Source organism: Thamnophis sirtalis, unplaced genomic scaffold (assembly GCF_051295495.1).
Source record: "Thamnophis sirtalis isolate CommonGarterSnake01/CBP01778 unplaced genomic scaffold, rThaSir2_p1.2 scaffold_4, whole genome shotgun sequence".
NCBI lineage: Eukaryota > Metazoa > Chordata > Lepidosauria > Squamata > Natricidae > Thamnophis > Thamnophis sirtalis.
Genome location: NW_028261384.1, coordinates 142779236 through 142800126, shown reverse-complemented (window position 1 = coordinate 142800126; position 20891 = coordinate 142779236). Strand labels below are relative to the sequence as shown.

At 63.6% G+C, this 20891-nt stretch overlaps 1 protein-coding gene across 1 annotated transcript; it reads left to right on the top strand.

The window, feature by feature from the left end:
• Positions 1 to 999: 999 nt before the first annotated feature.
• Positions 1000 to 20887, top strand: CAMTA2 (calmodulin binding transcription activator 2). The gene is given in 26 exon segments (XM_087715049.1): positions 1000 to 1582; positions 1750 to 1835; positions 2080 to 2183; positions 4979 to 5046; positions 5631 to 5731; positions 5734 to 5765; positions 6530 to 6601; positions 7719 to 7872; positions 9036 to 9191; positions 9853 to 10988; positions 11088 to 11214; positions 11302 to 11391; positions 11394 to 11435; positions 14194 to 14312; positions 15792 to 15970; positions 16949 to 17027; positions 17299 to 17599; positions 17685 to 17987; positions 17990 to 18039; positions 18364 to 18551; positions 18653 to 18893; positions 19081 to 19152; positions 19269 to 19289; positions 19849 to 20042; positions 20570 to 20649; positions 20883 to 20887. Coding segments are annotated over 25 exon segments (3942 nt in total). The 5' UTR covers positions 1000 to 1582; positions 1750 to 1807.
• The last annotated feature ends 4 nt before the right edge of the window (positions 20888 to 20891 follow it).

Here is a 20891-nt window from a genome sequence, read left to right as displayed (position 1 = left end):
TTTCGCTTACTTTCAAGGTTAACGGGTGGAAACGGGCTGGGGGGGGGTCTCGCCTGCCCATTCCACCGTTCCGCAGCCCCCCTCCCCAATATGACGACTCCCAGAGAGCTGTTCTTCAGCTGCCCCAAAGACCATTGCTTTGCCCCAAAGACCATTGCTTTGCACCATTGCTCAGCAACCCAAGGTCTCTCTCCCCACCCACCCCCATACAGACTCCCCAGGTGCCCACGTGCTCCAAATGAACAACAGGGAGATCTGGGCATCTTCTTTTAACAACCACAAGGACATGTGGTCATAATTCTGAGTTCAACTGCAGTCGTTAAGTCGAGGATCACCTGTAGTCTCCAACCCACTTGCAGGGTGGGAATTCAGGGCCCTAAACTAAGATGGGAGCAGATCAATTGCTATTCCCCTTCCGTCAGGGGCCACTTAAAACAGTGTTTCTCAACCTTGGCCACTTGAAGATGTCCGGACTTCAAGTCCCAGAATTCCCCAGCCAGCGAATGCTTAATCATTCCCCTGGCTCAGCTGATAAGGGAGGAGAGCTTGTGGCTTAGAGGTTAATACAACTGCCTAATCCAGTGTTTCTCAACCTTGGCCACTTGAAGATGTCCGGACTTCAACTCCCAGAATCCCCCAGCCAGCATTCGCTGGCTGGGGGAATTCTGGGAGTTGAAGTCTGGACATCTTCAAGTGGCCAAGGTTGAGAAACACTGATTTAAAAGACTTGTGGACTTCATCTCCCAGAATCCCCGGAGTTGACCCAACCATGGTCAAGGTTAACACGCCTGCTTTATTCCTTGCCAAGAGGAACGCTTCCTTGTCCGCCCCACTCCCTAACCCATTTTCCTGATCCCTTCCTGCGGTATCATTCGGCCTCGCTGGCATCTGGGGGTGGCTGTTTTTTTTAGGCTCTGCCCCTTTAAGATGGGCGGCCGCCGCCTCTGCTGCCTGGGGAATTCTGGGAGTTGAAGTCCACCGCTGGCCAGGAAAGCCTCTTGCTGGGATCCTGGCGGCGGGGCTCCTGACCCCAGGGCGGAAGTGCAGCGCCCCCTCTCCCCTGCCCTAGAGCGCCCCATGCCGACTGAGCGGGAGGCGGGGTGCGGGGGGGCAGCCCAAGGAGCAGACAGTCATGCCCCCCACCCTCGGCCTGCGCCCGGGGGTCGCCTCGCCCCCCTCCTCCTCCCCGCCCCGAAGTCCCTGGGCTGAGCCGGGAGGCTGCGGGCTCCCCCTTCTCCCGCCGCCCACGCGGGAAGCTGCGCCCCGCAGGCCAAGGACCCGGGACCCCCGCCCGGGTGAGACCCCGGGGAGCAGGGCGGCATCGCCCCCGCAGGTGGCTGCGATTCGGTCCGGGGGCCGCTTCCTCCCTTCCGCCCCGGCAGCCTCCGTCCGCGCGGGGCTGGGCAGCCAGGCTGCTCCTCCGCCGGCCGTGCGCGCTGAGCGAAGGGGCCGAGCTGTCACCGGCGGGGCGGAGCGGAGCCGCGGCGGAGGCGGAGGCGGCGGAGGCAGGAAGGGGCCGAGCAGCAGCCGGCGCAGGGAATGGCGGCCGGTGGCGGAGCCGGAGCTGCGGGCGCCTCGGCAGGTGCCACCCGGGCGAAGCGGGCGGGCGAGGCTGGCACCGGGCGGGGCGGGGGTTGCGGGCGGGGCGGAGGGAGGAAGGGGGGAGGGCGGGGAGCGGGGGCTGCCGGTGTGTCCGAGAAGGGGCCGCTTCCTCTCCGCCGCCGCTGACGCCCTGCTGCCGCCCCCCAGGCTGGTTCGCGTGGAGGCTGCCCGGCAGAGCCCTCTGAGCGCCCCGCCCGCCCCGAAGATGAATAAGGCGGCCACGGAGGTCTCCGGTGAGTCGGGGGTCTCGGCCCGCGGGCAGCCTGGGAGCGGAGGAGGGGCGAGGAGGGGGCCCCGCTCCTTTCCCACGGGGAGGGGCCGGGACGGAGCCGCCCGGAGGGGGAGGGCAGGGGGCGGCCGGACCCCCGAGCGACCCTCGCGCAGACGGGCGTTCGCCCCGCGCCCCTGCTGGCGCATCTCCGAGTCTTCCCGGGGAGGGTGACCGCCTCCGTGTCCCCCCCCTCCTCCCTCCCGCAGAGAACAGCCACCACCTGAAGGTTTTCCTGCCCAAGAAGCTGGTGGAGAGCGTGCCCAAGTGCCCGGCCCTGCCCAAGGAGCGCCTGCGCTGGAACACCAACGAGGTAGGGGCGCCGGGTGGGTGGGTGGGCGCGTGGGGAGCGCCGGCTGCAGCTGCTGCCGAACCCCGAACCCGTCCTGGGGTCTGGCTCGTCCCGGGTGGGCTGGGAAAAACTGCCTCGTCCACCAGGCAGGCGGAGGTACGGAAGGGCCCCTCTGGATGGGGGGCTCTGCCCTCCTCTGGGGACCCCCACCGCAGGACCCCCGCATAGCCCCTAAGGACCCAGGCTCCTGTTCCCTGAGCCTCCCCCCCCCTTGCAGGTTTTCTCCCCCCAGCCTCTGAGGTCAGATTGCGCTTGGTTGGCACTGACTGTGGCCAGGAGGGAGCCCCCTCCCCTCTTTTAAGCCCATCACCCAACCCAAATAGGCCCGTTTTTTAAAAGGGGCTCCCTTCGCCCATTAGCCCAGCGCAAGGCCTGTGGTAAGTGGGGGGGGGGATGTGAGCCCCACTCTAATCTGTGTATTTATGCATAAAAACAGGGAAGGGGTTCCTGCAAGGGGCTATTTGGGATCTGGAAGGAACAAACCACACTGATGCCCTCTTTTTTTGGGGGGGGGGAAGAGCGGCATCCTAGAAACCGGGCATGGAAAAGGAGCCCAGGGCAGCGTTCCTGAGGTGGGGGCGGTAGTTCCTCCCGGGTGGTGGTGGGGGAGCCAAATGGGCCCCCTCCCACATATTATCCAGCCCTCCTGCACATCCTTTTTGCCTTCCTCTGGAGAGAAATTCCGACTCCGCCCGTTGTGCCCGCTGGTCCCTTCTGGCCTGGCTCTGCCCGCCCTTCCCGGCCTCTTTCCTGCCAACGGCCACCATTTGTGCTTTCTGTTGGCTGGCATCTCCTGCCTGCCCCCTTCTAGCATCCCGGAGCCTCCCTCACACGCAGCCGCTTCCTGTGCAGGTTTCTGCCCTGTTTGGTCTCGGGGAAGGGCCCGGCCTTCACGTTATTAGTGCCGCATTGGCATTTCCCGCCAGGGAGGTGGGTGCTGGCCGGAGAGGGGCGGGGTTTCTGCTCTTAAGAGGTCGCCTGCCCTCCTGCACGTCACGGGCCGGGTGCCCTGCGGAAGGGGGCTGCGGCCGCCTGGCCCCTCGCTCCGAGATCAGGGCACGCTGGGTTTCCCACTGAACGGCGGGTCAGAGATTGGTCCTCACAGGCCCTAAAGTTGGCTTGAGCCCCGGCATCCGGGGGGATCAGCCTGGGCGGCCTTGGGAGGGGAGCCGGAGAAGGCAAGGGCTCCCGGGTGCCAACTCAGGGCAGTCTTTGGGGGGGTGGGAGGGTCAGGATTCTGCTCAGAGGCTGCTGGAGCCTGAAAGCACCTCTGGCCAGAGGTTGCCCAAGGTGGGGGGGCAGCTGTTGGTGCTGGAGGTGTGCCAACGTTCCCATCAGGGCTCTGAGCTGGCTGGAAGGAACACCAGGCAGTCCTTGAGTTACGACCAGGGGTTTAGTGGCTGCTCCACGTCTAGTCAGGGGGAAAAAAGTGACTTGTGACTGTTTCCCACACTTATGACCGTTGCACCAGGGTCACGCGATCCAAATTCAGACGCTTGGCCACTGGTTCATATTTATGGTGGTCACAGAGTCCCGGGGTCACGTGACCATCCCTCTAAGTCAGGGTGGGGGGGAGCCACTTAACAACCAAGCTACTTACAACTGCAGTGATTCGCTTAGCAACGGTGGTCAGGAAAGGTTGCAGAGTGGGGCTAACCCACTTCACAACCATCTACTCCGGCTCAGTTGCGGTCGTAATGCCCCCCTGTGGGCCGAGGGGGCGTTTTTGGGGAAGCCTGCAGACCAAGAGCCCCCTTTTCTCCTGCACCCCCAGCTCTGCCTTTAGGCCAGGCCTCTCCAACGGTGGCAACTTTGAGCCCTGGCGGACTTCACCTCCCAGGATTCCAAGCAGAGCCGGCTGGGGGAATTCTGGGAGTTGAAGTCCGCCAGGCTCAAAGTTGCCCCGGTTGGAGAGGCCTGCTTCAGAGCCTGGGATGCTGCTTGCCCCGAGGGACCCCCCCCCCCAGGGGCTCCGTCCTTAGGCGAGGCTCCCTTAAGTGCCGAGGAGGGGGGGGGGGCTCCTTGTTTTTCAGGGTCCTTCAGTTCCCGTCGACCTTCGATAAGACCATCAGTAGGAGGACTGGACACACGTTGCTTCCTCCCCCTGCCATGGTCACCTCTAAACGCCCGGGGGAGGGCTGCCCCCTTCTCTCCAGCCTCTCTTGCCCACGTTGGACCAAGCCCTGGTTTGGCCCGAGTGCTGGGAGGCTGGTCCAGGGAACAGGGCACCTGGCGGGGGTGGGGGTGGGTCATAGTGAGGAAGGGGGCACGGGGCCTGCTTTTATGATTAGCCCCACCTAGACAGAATGGATGGTCTGTAATTTTAATAACTGTATTTTTATTCTTTTATTTTTAAATCTTTTTTAATCTTGTTTCTGTAAGCCGCCCAGAGTCCTACGGGATTGGTGGCATACAAATTTATTAAATTTCAAATTCAAATTTGCCCAAGAGACTTCGGCCCTCCTGGCGCCTCTGTCCCCCCAGCGGCTTTCTTGGGTCGCAAGAACGGAATTGACAGAAATGCAGAATGGGGGCGGGGGGGGGGAGTAGCCGATGCCAGGGGCTTCCCAACGGGGAGGGTCCCAGCCTCTCCCGGCTTTTTGGGAAGGATCCCTCCAGGTCTTTCTTTTTTTAGGTTATCTCCCCCCCCCCCCTGAGTTTGGCCCGGCCCTCTGCTGTCTGCCCGGCCCCTGGTGGGCATTTCCCAAGAGGGGGGCTGTCTCTGAGGGGGGGTTCACTCTGGATCTCTCTCGCAGGAGATCGCTTCTTACCTGATCACCTTTGAGAAACATGAGGAATGGCTCTCGGGCTCCCCCAAGACCAGGTAAGGGGCCGGTCCCTGTTGCCTCAAGGCCGGGGGGGGGGGGGGGCTTGGCCAGAGACCCCACACACCCACCCGTCCCCCGTGGAGCAGATGCAGCTGGTGCTTCGGGGGCCCTGAAATCCCTTCTTGTGGGGGGGGGGCGGCAACCAGCACCACCTGCCCACTTCTGCTGGTTTGGTCCAAGCCACTTTCGGCTGCAGGAATGCACATTTAACGGATGAAAGGAAAGAAAATTTAACGGATGAAACGAAAGGAAATTTAAAGGATGAGAGGAACACCCCCCCCTCCAAATGCCAGCATACAGGAGTGGCAAAGCAGCTTTGCAGGGGGGCTGCGAAAATGGGTGAGGGTCCTAGTCCCCTCCACCCCAGCTGGGCACTTCCCGCAAGGTGGGCTACAAGGATGCCGGACCCTCTTTGGCTGCCCCCTCCGGCCTTGGCAGAGTGGAGAGTCCCCTGCTGCCCAGATGGAGACCCCGAGGGGCTTCCTTGCTGCACCCCCAGGGGCTTCCTGTCCTGCTGGCCCCCAGGGGCCCCTGCAGACCCTCCAGGCCCCCCTGCTGCCCAGGGTTTCCTCTCCCGCAGACCCCAGAACGGCTCCCTCATCCTGTACAACCGCAAGAAGGTGAAATACCGGAAGGACGGCTACTGCTGGAAAAAGAGGAAGGACGGCAAGACCACGCGGGAGGACACATGAAGCTGAAAGTCAAAGGGGTGGAGGTAGGACCCCTCCCCCCCTGCAGCCCCCCTCCCCTCCACAGAGGCCCCAGGCGCTCTCTGGGCAAAGGGGGGCGCAGACGGGGCCCCCGGAGGGAGGCTGGGGGTCCTTCCCCTCTTTCAAGGGGGCTGCAGAGGCCAGGGGTGGAGAGGAGGATCCGGCCCCGGGAGTGCGGTGGGGAGGGGTTTACAGGTGGTCCTTGACTTACAACCAAAATTTCCCATCGCTAAGCAAAACTTCGGTTAAGGAGGTTTGCCCCCCCTTTTATGATTTTCCCCGTCGTCGTTAAGAGAATCCCGTGGCTGTTAAACGAATCTGGCTTCCCCCCGTTGACTTTGCTCACCGCGACCGTCATAAATACGAGTCGGTTGCCAACCTTTTGGTTAGGTGGGGATGCTGCAACGGGCGGTAGGTGTGAACAAAACAACCAGAAGGTTCTCAGTGCCGTCGTAACTTTGAACGGTCCACTAAACCAGTGTTTTTCAACCTTGGCAACTTGAAGATGTCCGGACTTCAACTCCCAAAATTCCCCAGCCAGCATTCGCTGGCTGGGGAATTCTGGGAGTTGAAGTCCGGACATCTTCAAGTTGACAAGGTTGAGAAACACTGTCCTAACCACTGCTGGGGGATTCTGGGAGTTGAAGTCCAGACATCTTCAAGTTGCCAAGGTTGAAAAACACTGCACTAAACTATCTGTGCGGGGGTCTGACTCAGGGGAGGAAAGCCCCCCCCCCCAAAAAAACCAAATCTTTGCTGCCTCCCCCAGTGTCTCTACGGCTGCTACGTCCATTCGTCCATCGTCCCGACATTCCACCGGCGCTGCTATTGGCTCCTGCAGGTAGGTCTCCCTGCGGCTGCTGAGCCGAGCGGGGGCTTTCCTGGAGGAATGGGGTGGGGAGGGGTCTCCAGAAGGAGGATAGCAACAGGTGAGCTGCCCCCCTCTCCTTGGTCCCCTGCATTTCGGAACCGGCTGCCTTCATTTCGGCTGAAAAATCCAATTGGGCCCTGAAAGGCTAAGGGGGCGTTTGCCAATCTCAGGATGCTGGGCGGGGGGGGGGACTCCGGGGGTTCAAGCCCCCACCCCTGAACGTTGCTAAGGGTTAGGGTTAGGGGTCTCCAATTTGTGGGCTTCAACTCCCAGAATCCCCCAGCTAGCTCTGCTGCCTGAGGAATCCTGGGAGTTGAAGTCCCCAAGTCTTAAAATTGTATGCAATGGATGAGAATTTTTATTTTATTTTTTTATGTTGTCTTTTATGTTTAAAAATAAAAATGATTTTTTTTTAAAAAAAAAATTAAAATTGCCAAGTTGCCCCTGCTTTAATAGGACAAAAGATGATTTTAGGAAACATTTTTATTCACTGTTGCTTACTTACCATACCAAGGACTGCAGGAGAAAAATGTCCAAAACACATAAATTCTTTGAGAAATATGGGGGGTCTGGCGTCCTGCTTCTCTTGGGGGGGGTGCGGGGGGGTCTGCTTGGCCTTCCCTAGAGAGGCCCCTCATTTCTCATGGCTCTTGATATGTGAGGAGGGGGATCCCTTGGAGGGGAGGGGTCCATTCCCGAGGAGGAAGAGGCAACAGCCCAGATAGGAACTGCGAGAGAACGAGGGTGAGGACAGCTGCTCCTTAATAGTTCCCAGAGTCCATCTGAAGGCAGAGAGTTTCGAGTCTTCAATCCGGCAAGATTCTGTCTGCAGGTTTCAAGCAATGAAGAAGTCGGAAGAATCATCAGGGTTATTCTTGCTTTGGGGCCTGACAGGTCGTCTTTTTAGGACTCCCCAGTTATTATTATCCTCTTTGGGGCTGGGGAGTCCCCCAAGGCTTCGCTTCCCCACCCACCCACCCCAGTTCCAGTTTGAGAGCGGGAATGCGGGAAGGGAACCAGGATTCAAGGCTTAGGGGAATCCTCCCCTCTTTTAACAAGATCGGCTCCTTTGCTCGCCCCCCTGCAGAACCCGGATATCGTCCTGGTCCACTACCTGAACGTCCCGGCCATCGAGGACTGTGGGAAGATCTGCAGCCCCATCCTGTGCTCCATCAACAGTGACCGGAAGGAGTGGCTGAAGTGGTCGAAGGAGGACCTGGTCGGCCAGCTGAAGCCCATGTGTAAGGAGGGACGGGGTGGGACAGGCACAGCGACAACGGCGGGAGCCATTCGACTCACGGGTCGCTTCCACGAAGGCCCCACACTCCCGTCTCTAAGCGATTCCAGGGTCAGCCTTTTGCCCCCCTCCCCCCCAACAACCTGGCTCCTCATTTTACGGACCACGGATGGACGGAAGGCTGAGCCAACCTGAGATTCCATCCGCCCAATTGCACTCTTAGCCCACCACAGCAAGCGCAGGATGATGGGTTTGGGGGTTCTCCGTGGAGGGAGGGAACCTACCGGTCCTTGACTTACGACGAGTCACTAAGGAACTCTTCAAAGTTCTGATTGACCTACCTGGCGTGGATTTATGACCCGGAGTCAAAATTCCAACGCTCAGACCCTCCCCCAGGTCACAAGCCCCCCCCCCCAGAAGGGCTGGGCAGCCAGGCCACCTTTACCGCGGTTTGTGGGGGTCCCACAGTCAATGGGGTGACATTTTATAACGGGTTTGCCAAAACAGCAGCCTTTCACCCGTCCCCCAGCACAGCATTCCCCAGCCAGAGTGGGGGGTCCGGGGTGGGGGGGAGAAGAGATGGTTTTGTGTGAGGGAGGGGCAGCCCTCAGGCACGCCCCTCGGGTGTGCACCAACCCCCCTGCTCAGGTGGCCTGGTTGTGTGGAGGCCACGAACAAAGGCTTCGCTTAAGCAAGGTTTAAAAAAAGGTCGCAAAATTGGGTCCATCCTGTGAGCGGCCCATTTTGTGGCTCCATGCGGTTGTAACTCGAGGACCCCCTGTCCTCTCTTCCTGGAGCGGGGAGCTCTGAATGGCCGGCCGGCCGAGCCGTCAAGAGCCGGTGGCTGTGCTGGGCCTGCTCTGACCACCAGCAGGGGCTGCTCAGAAGCGCCAGACCAGCAGCCCCTCCTCCTCCTCCTCCTCCCCCTCCGTCCCCAGGAGGCTCCGGCTGACCAGCAGCTGGAGGCCAAGCCCTGACCGCCTGTCTGGGGAAGGAAATCTGGAAAGGGGCTTCCTTTTGCCCACCCAGTGCCCCGATGCCCGTGGCAGGCGCAGCACCCCCTCCTCCTCCTCCTCCCTGGGGGAGGGGGGTTTCTGCATGTGGGGAGGGCCGGGGAGGGGGGACCCTGGGTGGACACGCGGCCTCCTCCTCCTTCCCCCCCCGCAGTTCAGGGGATCAAGTGGAGTTGCAGCACCAGCACCAGCAACGGGAGCAGCCCGGCCGAATTCTCCGTGGAGCAGCTGGTACAGCAGATCCTGGAGAGCCACCAGGCCAAGCCGGCACCCCGGACCCACTCCTGTCTCTGCAGCGGCAGCAGCCTCGGTCAGCCCCCCCAACCCCCACCCCAGGGGACCCCACCCACTGAGAGGCTGTGGGGGGGGGGAGTATCAGGGGAGAACCTCTCCAGGAGGGTCTGGGGGTTGGAGCGCCAGGGACACCCAGGGCCATCTTGGTTTGTCAGTGTGTGTGTGTGTGTGTTGGGGGGGGGGAGATTGTGTTGCCAAGGCAGGAAGTCGGATGGCCAGAGGAAGGAGGGGGGCAACACTGTCTGGATTGGAAGTTGACCAGTTATGGGGCACAAGGGGGGGGGCACTGCCTTTCCCCTCCGCCCTGCCAGCCTTGCAAATAACCCAGGATCCTCGTCTGAGGCTGGAAATGCTCTAATACAGTGTTTCCCAACCTTGGCAACTTGAAGATGTCCGGACTTCAACTCCCAGAATTCCCCAGCAGTGGTTAGGACAGTGTTTCTCAACCTTGTCAACTTGAAGATGTCCGGACTTCAACTCCCAGAATTCCCCAGCAGTGGTTAGGACAGTGTTTCTCAACCTTGTCAACTTGAAGATGTCCGGACTTCAACTCCCAGAATTCCCCAGCCAGCGAATGCTGGCTGGGGAATTCTGGGAGTTGAAGTCCAGACATCTTCAAGTTGCCAAGGTTGAGAAACACTGCTCTAATACACACACACCCTTTCCTCTCCTCGCAGGGAGCCCCGGGCACGTCCCGCACAAATGCAACAGCATTAAGCACCGGATCATCTCCCCGAAGGTGGAGGTCCGCCCCTGCCCGTTCCCGGCCCTGACGGAAGTGCAGAATATCTCCGGCAGCCCCGAGGCCAGAGCAGAGCCGGAGCCGGTCAAGGGGCCTCTCCTGGACAGCAAAGGCCCCAAGCCGGCCAAGACCGGCTCCCCCCCCATGGCCGATGCCCTCCCCGACTCCACGCAGCCCTTCCCTGTCCTGGCCCGGCCCGGCGGCTTCCCCAAGCAAGAGCGGCCCCCGGGCACCCTCTCCGTCAGCCTGCCCGGCAGCGCCATCTTCGTCATGGCCGGCCCGAGCAGGCCCGAGAAGCCGCTGGCCCTGACCCCCAGCCAGCACCTGGTCTCTGGAGAGGGGGGGGCGGTCCCCGTGGCACCCCTGGGCCTGGCCGTCTTGCCCGGCCTGGTCCTCTCGCAGAGCCTGGAGTCCGCCATGGAGACCAACGAGGGGGCCTCGGACACCTTCGACCCCGACCGCTTCCTGAACAGCCCCAAGCAAGGACAGACGTACGGAGGCGGCCCGGGCCTCCAAGCCGAACCAGAACCCCCGGAGAAGGCCCCGGCCACGGGCTACTCGCTCTACGTCTCCGCCAACCGCTTCTTCATCCAGGACGACGCGGCCGGGCAGGGCCCCACTCCCCTCTCGGCCAGCCCCACGGTGGCGGAAGCCAAGAGCAGCACGGAGGCGCCCATGGAGACGGCGGGCCATGAAGGGGACTCCCGGGCCGAGGGGCTGCCTGGCGAAGGGGGCGGAGAGGCCGGGGGGGTGCCGGAGATCTCCCCCAAGGAGCTGCAGGAGGAGCTGTACTCGGTCATCCAGCGAGTGGCCGCGGCGGCCGCGGGAGGCCCCTTCGGCCTGTCCTTCGACAGCCACTTCCCAGACCTCCTGAGCGAGCTGATGACGGAGGGCACAGCGGCCGACAGCGCAGGCAGCCCGAACGGCCCCAGTCCCGGGGCGGGGAGCCCGGAGCCGCTTCTGCCGGAGCCCCCGGGCGAGCCCTCCTACGCGGTGGAGGCCGCCTCGGGGGGTTCCGCTCAGCCCTTGGTCTCCATCACCGACTTCTCCCCCGAGTGGTCCTACCCGGAGGTGGGTGCTCAGCCCCAGAGGCCTGGCTGGAGGGGCAGAGGGGTGGGTGGGGTGTCGGACCCTCTTTGACTCTCCTGCCTTTTCCTCCCGGGGGGCCAGGGGGCGTCAAGGTGCTGATCACCGGGCCCCTGGATGGACGATTCGGAGTCCTACAGCTGCCTCTTCGGGCAGATCTCGGTCCCGGCTGCCCTCATCCAGTCCGGGGTCCTGCGCTGCTATTGCCCAGGTAGGGGAGCCGAGAGTGGGGAGGGGGAGGGAAGGGCCCCTCTGCTGCCGGCCCCCTCCGACCGTCCTCTCCCGCTTCCTCCCGCAGCCCACGAGGCAGGGCTGGTGCCGCTGCAAGTCGCCCGGGACTCCTGCCTGCTCTGCCCTTCCGTCCTCTTTGAGTACCGGGCACGGAATTTCTGGCGTTGCCCAGCACCCAGCTGGACTGGCTCTCCTTGGACGGTGAGTGGGGGGGTGCGCCCCTCCCCCCAGCTGCGGGCAGGGGGCCCAGTGGGCGTGTCCCTGCAGGCCTCCCCCGCCCTCTCCGGGGGTAGCCTCCGCTTAATGTCCATTCAAAGGGGAGAAAAAGGGATTCCTTCTGACCATTCCTCGCTCTTACGACCGTTCACGTGGTCACGTGATGCAAAGTCAAATGGCCCCTACTTGTGACCGTTGCCGTATCCTTGGATTACGTGGGGTCCCTTTCCAAACGTCGGACAGGCAAAGATTAACGGGGAAGACAGGCTCGCTTAACGACCGCCTTGCTAGCTTAACGGAAAGGCTGGGAGGGGCCGGGAGTTTCCATGACGACTGCAGCGGTTCCCTTAACAACAAGAAAAGCTGTAAAGTGGAGCAAACCTCACTTAGTGACTGTCTTTGCTTAGCAACCGAAACGTGGGCTTAATTGCGGACGTACGTTGGGGACTGCCTGTAGAGTCAAGGCCGAAAGGGGCCTGGGGGGTGTGTGTGTCTCCGTGTTGCCCCTCGGAGCCCACGGCGGGCACTGCCCCATGGCCGAGCGGAGGTCTGGGGCTCCGGAGGGCTGTTTGTGCCCGGGTGTCTCCTTACGCGGATATTCCTGGCATGAGCAACGGAAAGGCTGGGAGGGGCCGGGAGTTTCCATGACGGCTACGCTGGGCCCACAGATCCCCCCCGGGGGAGGGCCAGACCAGGCTGCCCCCTCCCCGCTCCCAGCCCCAGCGCCCCTCGCCCTGCTCAGCAGGGGTGGCCATGGGGCATCGGAGCAAGCACCCTGCTTCGGTCCCGGGGGGGGGCGGAGAGGGGGTACAGCAGAACCCCCCCCCACTGCTTTGGCCGAATGCCCCCTCACCCTCCACCCCGGCCTCTGCCAGACCAACCGGATGGGCCAGTGTGGCTGCGGGCAAGGAAGGCTGGAATCTGCAGGTGGGAAATCTTCCGATGCCAGGGGGGGGGCAGCTGGGGGCTTCTGCACCCCCCTCCCCCCGTGCCAGGGCTCCAGTTGCCCAGGCTGCCTCAAAGCAGGTGGGCCAGGGAGTCTGGGGGAGGCCTACCTGCTTCCGACCCAAAGGGGGGGGGGAGCAGCCTGAGCCCAGCCCACCCCGGGAAGACCTCACCTGGCCAGAGCCTGGTCAGATCCTCTGCGCTGTCCTTGCCAGTCGGGCACAGAGGCTTTGAGGGGTGCCTGCAGAGTGCCCCTCCCCTCCCTGTGCCCGAGGGCATCTGTCCAGGCACGCACGGCCGCACCCCCCCACCCCCCCCCCCATGTGACTGGAAAGAATCCCTTTCTGAGAAGAACCGGCGCGACCTGCCCAAAGGCCCTGGCAGAGGCCGGGCTGTGCCTCCCCCACTCCCCCCCCTGGCAGCTGGGGAGAGGAGGCAATGGGGAGCAGGGGGGGGCCCTGCTAGGTGGGGAGGAGAGGGGCCCTTGTCCTCCCCCCCCCCAGAGGAGGCCGTGTGTGTGTGTGTGGGGGGCCTCCTCTCAGCCACCAGCTGCAGGCGAAGGTCCCTCCGGCTGACCTGCCAGAGCTCATTAAAGGATTCCCGCCCCCCCCCTCGTCCTCCCCCCACCCCCGCCCAGGCCGGTGGCTATTTTCAGGAGGGCCGGCGCTGGTCAGGCTGCTGCCCGTCTCTGGCTGGCGGAGGGAGAGCCGGATCCCCTCCCACCGGGGGCGTCAGGGGAGGGGGCAGCAGCCCCTTCGCCCAGTCGTTGCATACCAGGAAGGGTAGCGGTGCCCTGATCTCTGCCCCCCCCCCCCACACCCCCACCCCAGCTGGGGGACGGGCCTAACCTGGGATTTCTGTGCGGTCGCTGGCAGCTGCCTCTTGAGTCCCACCGGAGTTGAGCCGCAGAGCGCTGGGCTTGGGGGTCAGGCAAGGGGGCAGCCCCGCGTGTGCCCCGGCGATGCGCAGAGCAGGTACCGGCCTCGGGTAGGTGGGGAAGGGCCCGGAGCATGGACAGAGGGGGCTGCGGCCGGAGAGAAGGACCGGCACCCGGGGGTGGGGGATTGGGGAGGGGGTCCCCAGAAGCCCCCCCCTGCTCTGTGGGTCCTTGGGCTCCAATGTGGGCTGGCAGAAGCAGCCCGCCCCCCTTCCTGAGGGGCAGCCCCGTCTGGGGGGCAATGAATGAGCTGGGTGGGGGGCTGTGTGGGAAGGGGCAGGGGGCTGGCAGGTTCCGGAGACTGCCATTCCCTGGACTTTCCTAGTTGGTGCCTGTAATGGTTGCGTGGGGAAGGGGCTCTTCCCATTCTGCTGTCCGTGGAAGAGACCCCCGGCTTTGCTCTGTGAAGGGACTGGGGGGGGGGGCTGGGGGTCCCTCATTTGCCACAGAATCTGTTTGTTTCTTTAATTAATGTCTTTCTCTGAACCCCCCAACCTGCCCCCATCAGGAGAAGACACGAGCCCCCTCCCAGCCCCCCCCCATCCCCATGGGCTGGGTCCCTCCTGGAGCAGCAGCAGGACACGGGGGGCTCCGGGTGTCCCCCCCCCAGGATGAACCCACTTTTCTGCTCCCCTTTCCAAGACCGAGTGGACTGGTGCAGCCCCCCCCCCGTTTGGGGCAGTGGAGATGCCCCTCCCCCCCCCTCAGCTGGCCAAAGGAGGCCAGCCGTTAATCGCCCCCAAGTCAGGATTAGCTTAACAGGATGCCCAGCAACCTCTTCGGCCAGATGCCCCCCCCCTTGCCCCTGTTCACCTGGGCTGCCTCTCACCAGCCTCCTTCCCCCCCCTTCTCCCCCCCCAGATAACCAGTTCAGGATGTCCATCCTTGAGCGCCTGGAGCAGATGGAGAAGCGCGTAGCCGAGATGGCCGCCTCTGCCTCCCACGGGCCCCAGCCCCAAGGGGAGAAGCCCCCCGGCCAGGTGAGAGGTGGGGCAGGAGCAGGGCGTGGGATCTGCCAGTGCCCGGCTGCCCTGCTCGGCTTTCTCCGTGACTCATGTGGGCTTTGCCAGTCGGGGGCGCAGAGACACACCTTCCGCCAGTCTCTGGGGTGGGGGCACCTGGGTCTGGCTGTGGGGGTACAGGGCCCCCCTCTCTGGGAGGCCCCTGTCTGCCCTCCGTGCTGTGGGGCCTGTGCCCGCCCTCCGCTGATGCCCTTCTGCTGGGGCTCCAGGGGGCCCCTGGGGGCCGCCATCCCTGCTCTCCTTCCGCGAGGCTCTTCTCCAAACCCATAGGGCTGCCCCCTCCCCTTTCGCCCTTCGGGACTATTCCTCGCCCCACGGCTCCCCTCCGGAGGCCGTGGGGCCCTCCGAGCCCTTATTCTGCAAGGGCTTGGCGCACGAAGGCTGCCTGGAAGGGAGGCCTTGAGCTGTGGGGGGGCAGACCGAGGGCCCCTGGGCATTGCAGGGCAGCCCCCCATCCCTGAGCCAGAAGGTCCGGGATGTGGGTGTGGGGAGGGGTGGATATTGGGGGGCTTAGCTGATGGGACCCCTCCTCCTTTTCACGGGTCCTGCTGAGCTGCAAGTGCAGAAATGACCGGAATTTTCAACCCCACCTCACCTCCCCCCCCAGGAGCCCCCCTGGGAAGCTCCCAAGCAGACAGTGGCTGGGGTGGAGGTGCCCCCCCCCATCCCCTTTGTCCCAGCCCCACAAGCAGCAGCCACCACATGTATATTTAGTGTGCGTCCCCCCCCTCTCCCCCCCCCCGGGCCTGGATCTCGGGTTTCGCTGAGATTGGCACCTGCGTGGCCAGCCAGCCCAGCTATTCTGGAGCTGCCCGGCCGGCCGGCTGGGGAGATAAGGCCAGGCGGCCTCTGGGTGGATTAGGGAGGGGGAAGGCATCTGCCCCCCCCTCCCCCCGACCGCCCAATGGCCCCGAATTCTTTCCGTTGAGATCAGCCGCTTGGCCGGAGGGCGGGGGCACCGCGTGGAGCCTTTCTGGGTGAGGGGCACAGCTTGCCTCAGCCTGGCCACACACACCGCAGTTACTCAGAGGAGAGCGGGCACTACACAAGCCATCATCCCCAGGCAGCAGGGCCCTGGTAGAGCTGGCAGAACGGACAGGTGTAAGGCAGCCGGGGGGGAGGGGCAGGGGGGCATGGTCTTGGCCTAGGAGCTGAAGGGCACCTCAGGGACAGGGTGCCCACTGCCCACCAAGGCCTGAGGGCGCCTTTGAGGAATACGGCCTCCCACTCCTCACTTCTCCCTCAGCTGGGGGGCTTCAGCCGTCCGCAGGGAATGCCAGCCCACCCCTTGTCCCTCCCACCGCCTGGGGAGGGGCTGTGGCCACGCGTGGGGCAGGGGAGCTGGGGGGGGTCTCGGGAGGCCGTGTGGCTTGGGTGGGAGATGTGGCGCCTTGGAGGGGAGCCACTCTTCACCCCCCTCCTCACCACCCACACCAGGCCGCCTCCGACTCCTTTGAGGAGCGCATCGTGGCCGTCTGTGAGAAGATGATGCTCTCGCAGTCGTGGCTTCGCTCGGAGACCCTCGCGCACCACGTCAGCTTCCGAGGGATGACCCTCCTGCACCTGGCGGCCGCCCAAGGCTACACCCGCCTCATCGAGACCCTCATCAAGTGGCGGTGAGTCCCCCCCGCCCGGAAAGCCCAGGGCTCGCTGAGGTCTCTTGCCCAGAAACCTCCTTCTCCACCTAGGAGCCCCCAGGAGGGGAGGCAGGCTAGGAAGCGGGGGGGGGCGTTAAGGGAGAGGAATTCTGAGGGGGGGTACAGCGCCTCCTCTCGGGTCAATAAATTTAGTTTTTATTAATAAAAAAAACAATAAACAAATAAATAGATTATCTATCAGCTGAGTCCTTGGCTTACAACCAGCTGCTTAGCGGCCATTCCACGTTCTGACGGCCAAAGCCGGCTCCCCCACGATCACGTGGCCAAACATCCCTTTGTGGCAGCTGTGGACACCTGGCCCTGTTTTACGACGGTTTGGCTGAAAACCCGCCATGATTTCTGGTTTTCGGCGAAACTCGCACTGAATCCCTGGTTTGCTTAACAACCGTGGGAGAAAGATTGAACCGTCCCCGTCTTACTACGGTCCCAACGTACCAGAGGGATGGTCAGGAGGCTCCCCGACGGTCGTAAGTCCAGGCCTGCCTGGGTACGGCTGGATCTTCTCCGTTCTGAAATGGGGGAATCGGAGCTCGGCAGGAGGGAAAAGGAATCCGCGTGGCAGGGAGCCTGGATCGTTGGTTCCGGAGTCCCTGCAGGTCCTCTCGGGTGACCCCCGGCCAGTCCATTGCAGGCCTGCTGGGAAGCCCCGCGAGTCTTCAGTGGGGGATGCTGCCATTGGGGGGGGGGGTTCCCCTGGACGGGTCTTCTGTCCCAGCAGGGCCGCCCGGGTGTCTACGCAGGTCCCCGCCCAGCGTGGCAGGTCCCGGCCTTTCCCTATCTGACGAGGTCCCGTAGGTGCTCGGATAAAACCTGCCGCTTGCCCGGGTCCAGCCTGCCAAACGTCAACCACCCTCTGAAGCCGGGTGGGGGCTGAAGACGATTGCTGGGGCTGGGGAGAGCGAGGGCTGGCGTGACGGCTGCTCTCGGTTCCCCCAGGAGTCTCAACGCCCAGAATCTGGACTTGGAGCAAGAGGTGGATCCCCTCAACGTGGATCACTTCTCCTGCACCCCCTTGGTGAGAGCCTCTCGGGGGAGGGGAGGGGAGGGGGACAGAACAGGAAGCCAGATCCACCCGGGGGCAGAGGTGGGCGCCTACCAGTTCGCACTGGCAGTAACAGCCGGCCACGCCCCTCAACTGGTTCTCTCAGGGGCGCCATCTTGGTTTTTTTTTACTACTGCCCATGTGCGCATAGTACGCATTAAGCGAATCGCCAGTCGAACAAACTGGAATCCAGCCCTGCTGCTTTGCCTCGGCCGGGGGGTCTCATTCCTGTTCCCCCCCCCAGATGTGGGCCTGCGCCCTCGGCCACTTGGAGGCAGCCCAGCTGCTCTACCGGTGGAACAGCCAAGCTCTGGCCATCCCCGACTCTTTGGGCCGCCTGCCACTCACCGTGGCTCGTTCGCGGGGCCACGTCAAGCTGGCCACCTGCCTGGAAGAACTGCAGCACCAGGACGAGGCCCTCCCCGAACATCTGGAGCCCTCGGCGGATGTACCCGGGTCGGCCGGCAAGGCCTGCGTCGTCGGCCTCCAGCACCCCACGGAGGGGCTGCACGTCCCCTCCCCGCTCTCGGCCAGCCCAGACACAGGTGGGGGACGCTTCCTTCCCTCGGGGGAGCGGCCTGCAGCGATGCTCAGTGCCCACTGAACCCCCGACTCCCTCTCTCTCGCCAGGGCTCAGCACAGCCAGTGGGGTCTCCTCCCCCTCGGAGCGCTCGGAAGGCTCCCTCTCCGTCACCTCGGCCTATTCTAGTGGGTCAGCCCTCCGGGAGTCGCCGGCCTACAGCCCCGAAGCCGAAGGAGCCATGGACGTCTGCCAGGGCCTGCCCCCTGGCAGCTTGGAGGGCTGGTACTTGCCGGAAGCCACCAGCCCTCCCGGCCTCCCGCCTGCCTCCTTCTTCCTCAACTATGGCGAGGGGGCCACCATGGGACCCCTGAGGGGCCCCGAAGCTCAGCTGGAGCCGGAGTTGCTGGCTTACGGGAAAACGCCGAGAACGAGGAGCAGCTGCCGGAGACGGACGTCCTGCAGGTCGGCATCCGGGAGGGGGGAAGCGGTTGGCAACCCTTTCCCTGGCCGGTCCGGGGGCAACGCCGCTGCCTCCACCCAGTAACCCACCTGCCTTCTGCAGGCAGAGCCCCATGGGTGGGAGGTGGGGGGCTCCGGGTGAGCCTCAGCAGTGCAGGGAAGCAGCCCTGGGTCTGGGCCTTTTCCCCCTAACCCTAAGCCTAACCCCCTCACCCCAGTGGACCCCCTTAACGTGAACTGCTGCATCAGCCTGCCCTACACAGGGTGCCTGGTCCTCATCTCCCGTCCTGCCCCGTTTCCCCCTGCCCCCCCCCGGTGGCCCTGCAGGTGGACGTGGTGACGCTGGCCAAGCAGATCATCGAGGCAACGCCGGAGCGCATCAAGCAGGAGGATTTTGGCTGTGCCGAGGCGCCTCTCCGCGAGCGGCCCAGCAACATGGGCCTGAACGAGACCATGTCCTGGCTGGCCAGCTACCTGGAGAACGTGGACCAGCTACCCAGCCTGCCCCAACGCCGGTAGCTCTGCCGGGCCCTCGGGAGGGGGCAAGGACGGGGGAGAGGCTGGTGAGGTTTTGGGAAGAGGGGCTCATGCCGGCGTCTCCCCTTCTGCCTCGCAGAGGTTTGGCCCCCTCGCCCCCCGGGCGCTCCTGCCTCAGCCCCCTGCAGTCCCCCCTGGCGGAGCTGTCCCTCGAGCGCCTCCCTCCGCCTCCCACCGCTGCCAGCTGGGCCGAGTTCCTCAACGCCTCGGGGAACGGGAAGATGGAGAGCGACTTTGCCCTGCTGACCCTCTCCGACCACGAGCAGCGGGAGCTCTACGAAGCCGCCCGCATCATCCAGACGGCCTTCCGGAAGTACAAGGTGAGCCTCCCGGCCGGGGCACATCACCCAAACTCATTTAACGACGGTCTCTCTTACAATGGAAACGTTACAAGTCAAGGACTTCCTGTACTCGGGAGGGTGGGGAGAAGCCTTGCTGGGGAGAGGGGAGAATCGGGGCTGACATCCCCCCCCCTCTCTTGTCCTGGTGTCCCCCGTCCCCTTGCAGGGCCGTCGGCTGAAGGAGCAGCAGGAGTTGGCGGCGGCTGTTATCCAGCGGTGCTACCGGAAGTACAAGCAGGTAGGGCTCTGTTGGGGGTCAGCCCCATCTCCGGCCCCTCCAAGCCTCCCGGGAGGCTCCCACACACACTTGCAAGCGCCCCCCAACTAACCTGCTGCCTCTCTCTGTCTTGCAAGCTGACCTGGATTGCCCTGAAGGTATCGTGGGGAAGTGGGGCCCTTGCTCAGAGGCCCCGGGGAGGGGCCACTCCCGGCATGGGAAAGAGGGGAGGCACGTGGGGCTGGAGAGGCCTCTGGAAGAGGAGGAGTCTGGGAGAGATGGGTTTCTCTCCTCTTCCTCCTCCTCCTGAGGAAGAGCAGGTTGTGATTGGGAAATGGAGACTCCCTCCTTGCTGGGGGGGGGGCTCTGGTGAGTCCAGGGAGGGGCATCTCGGCTCCACCTGGGGGGTGGGGGCTGGATAGGGGCAAAGTGGAAGGGCTCAATGTTTTGTCTTTGGAGTGTTTTCCTTGAAAGGGTGAGGATCCTCTCCCTGTCCCACGCCCCACCCCACGCCCAGAAACCCCCTAGGGCTCCTGAAGGGGGACGTCGGTTGCCTCTGGGGAGCCCAAACCTCTCTTGGGGGCTGGGGACAGTGGGATGTCATCCCCCCCCCCCCACGGCAGCCTTTGAAGGGGAAGGCTGTGGGTGCTCCGGGATTGGCAGGTGGGAGACGAGTCCCGGCACCCACCCCTCCTCTCCCCCCTCCCTCCCTCCCAGTACGCCCTCTACAAGAAGATGACGCAGGCGGCCATCCTGATCCAGAGCAAGTTCCGCAGCTACTACGAGCAGAAGAAGTTCCGGCAGAGCCGCCGGGCCGCCGTGCTGATCCAGCAGTACTACCGCAGCTACAAGGAGTACGAGAGGCTCAAGCAGGGACACCGCACATCGGCCGCCATGCAGCAGAAGATGAAGTGGGTGCCGGGGTACAGGGCTGGGACGGAAAGGAGGGGGTGGGGGGCTGGTTGCAAGGGGAGTAGGCCACCTGCTCTGCACGGGGGGGGGGGAGGTAGGAGCAGACCCGGCCTGGGGCATTCGCCCAGAGACCCTCCCCCTGAAGCCCAAGACCCCCTCCCGGCCAATTCCATAGCCGTGGGCTCCTCCCTGTCTCTGCTCCTCACCTGGGCTGGCAAAGCTTCACAGCTGGACAATTTCAGCCCTGTGATGTGATACCCCCCCCCCTCTGCAGCTGGGCCTGATGCTGCCCTGGGAGAAGAGCCATCCTTCAGGCGGCCTGGGTGGGGCAGCTCTGCCAGCCTCCCGTGGGCATTAGAAACACTTCCCCCCCCTTTCAAACTCATATGCCCTCCTCCCCCCCGATGCCTTGGGTTGAAGTGAACGACGGCAGTTCTTAAGAGGGTTGCTAAGTGAATCCCTTCTCTGCCATGAGAGGCCTGGTCCACTCCGGCTGCTTGACCCCCTCTGTCTCCTCTGCCCACAGGGGAACCTTCCTGACCAAGAAGCAGGATCAGGCCGCTCGGAAGATCATGCGCTTCTTACGACGTTGTCGGCACAGGTACGGCAGAGAGGGAGGGGTCCGGGGGGGGCAGGGATTGGGGGCATTTCTGCAGCTGCTGAACAGGCCTCATCAACACTATAAGTTGAGCCAAGGTGGCGCAGTGGTTAACTGCAGCACTGCAGGCTACTGCTAGATCAGCAGTTCAGCGGTTCAAATCTCACCGGCTCAGGGTTGACTCAGCCTTCCATCCTTCCGAGGTGGGTAAAATGAGGACCTGGATTGTTGGGGGCGATAGGCTGACTCT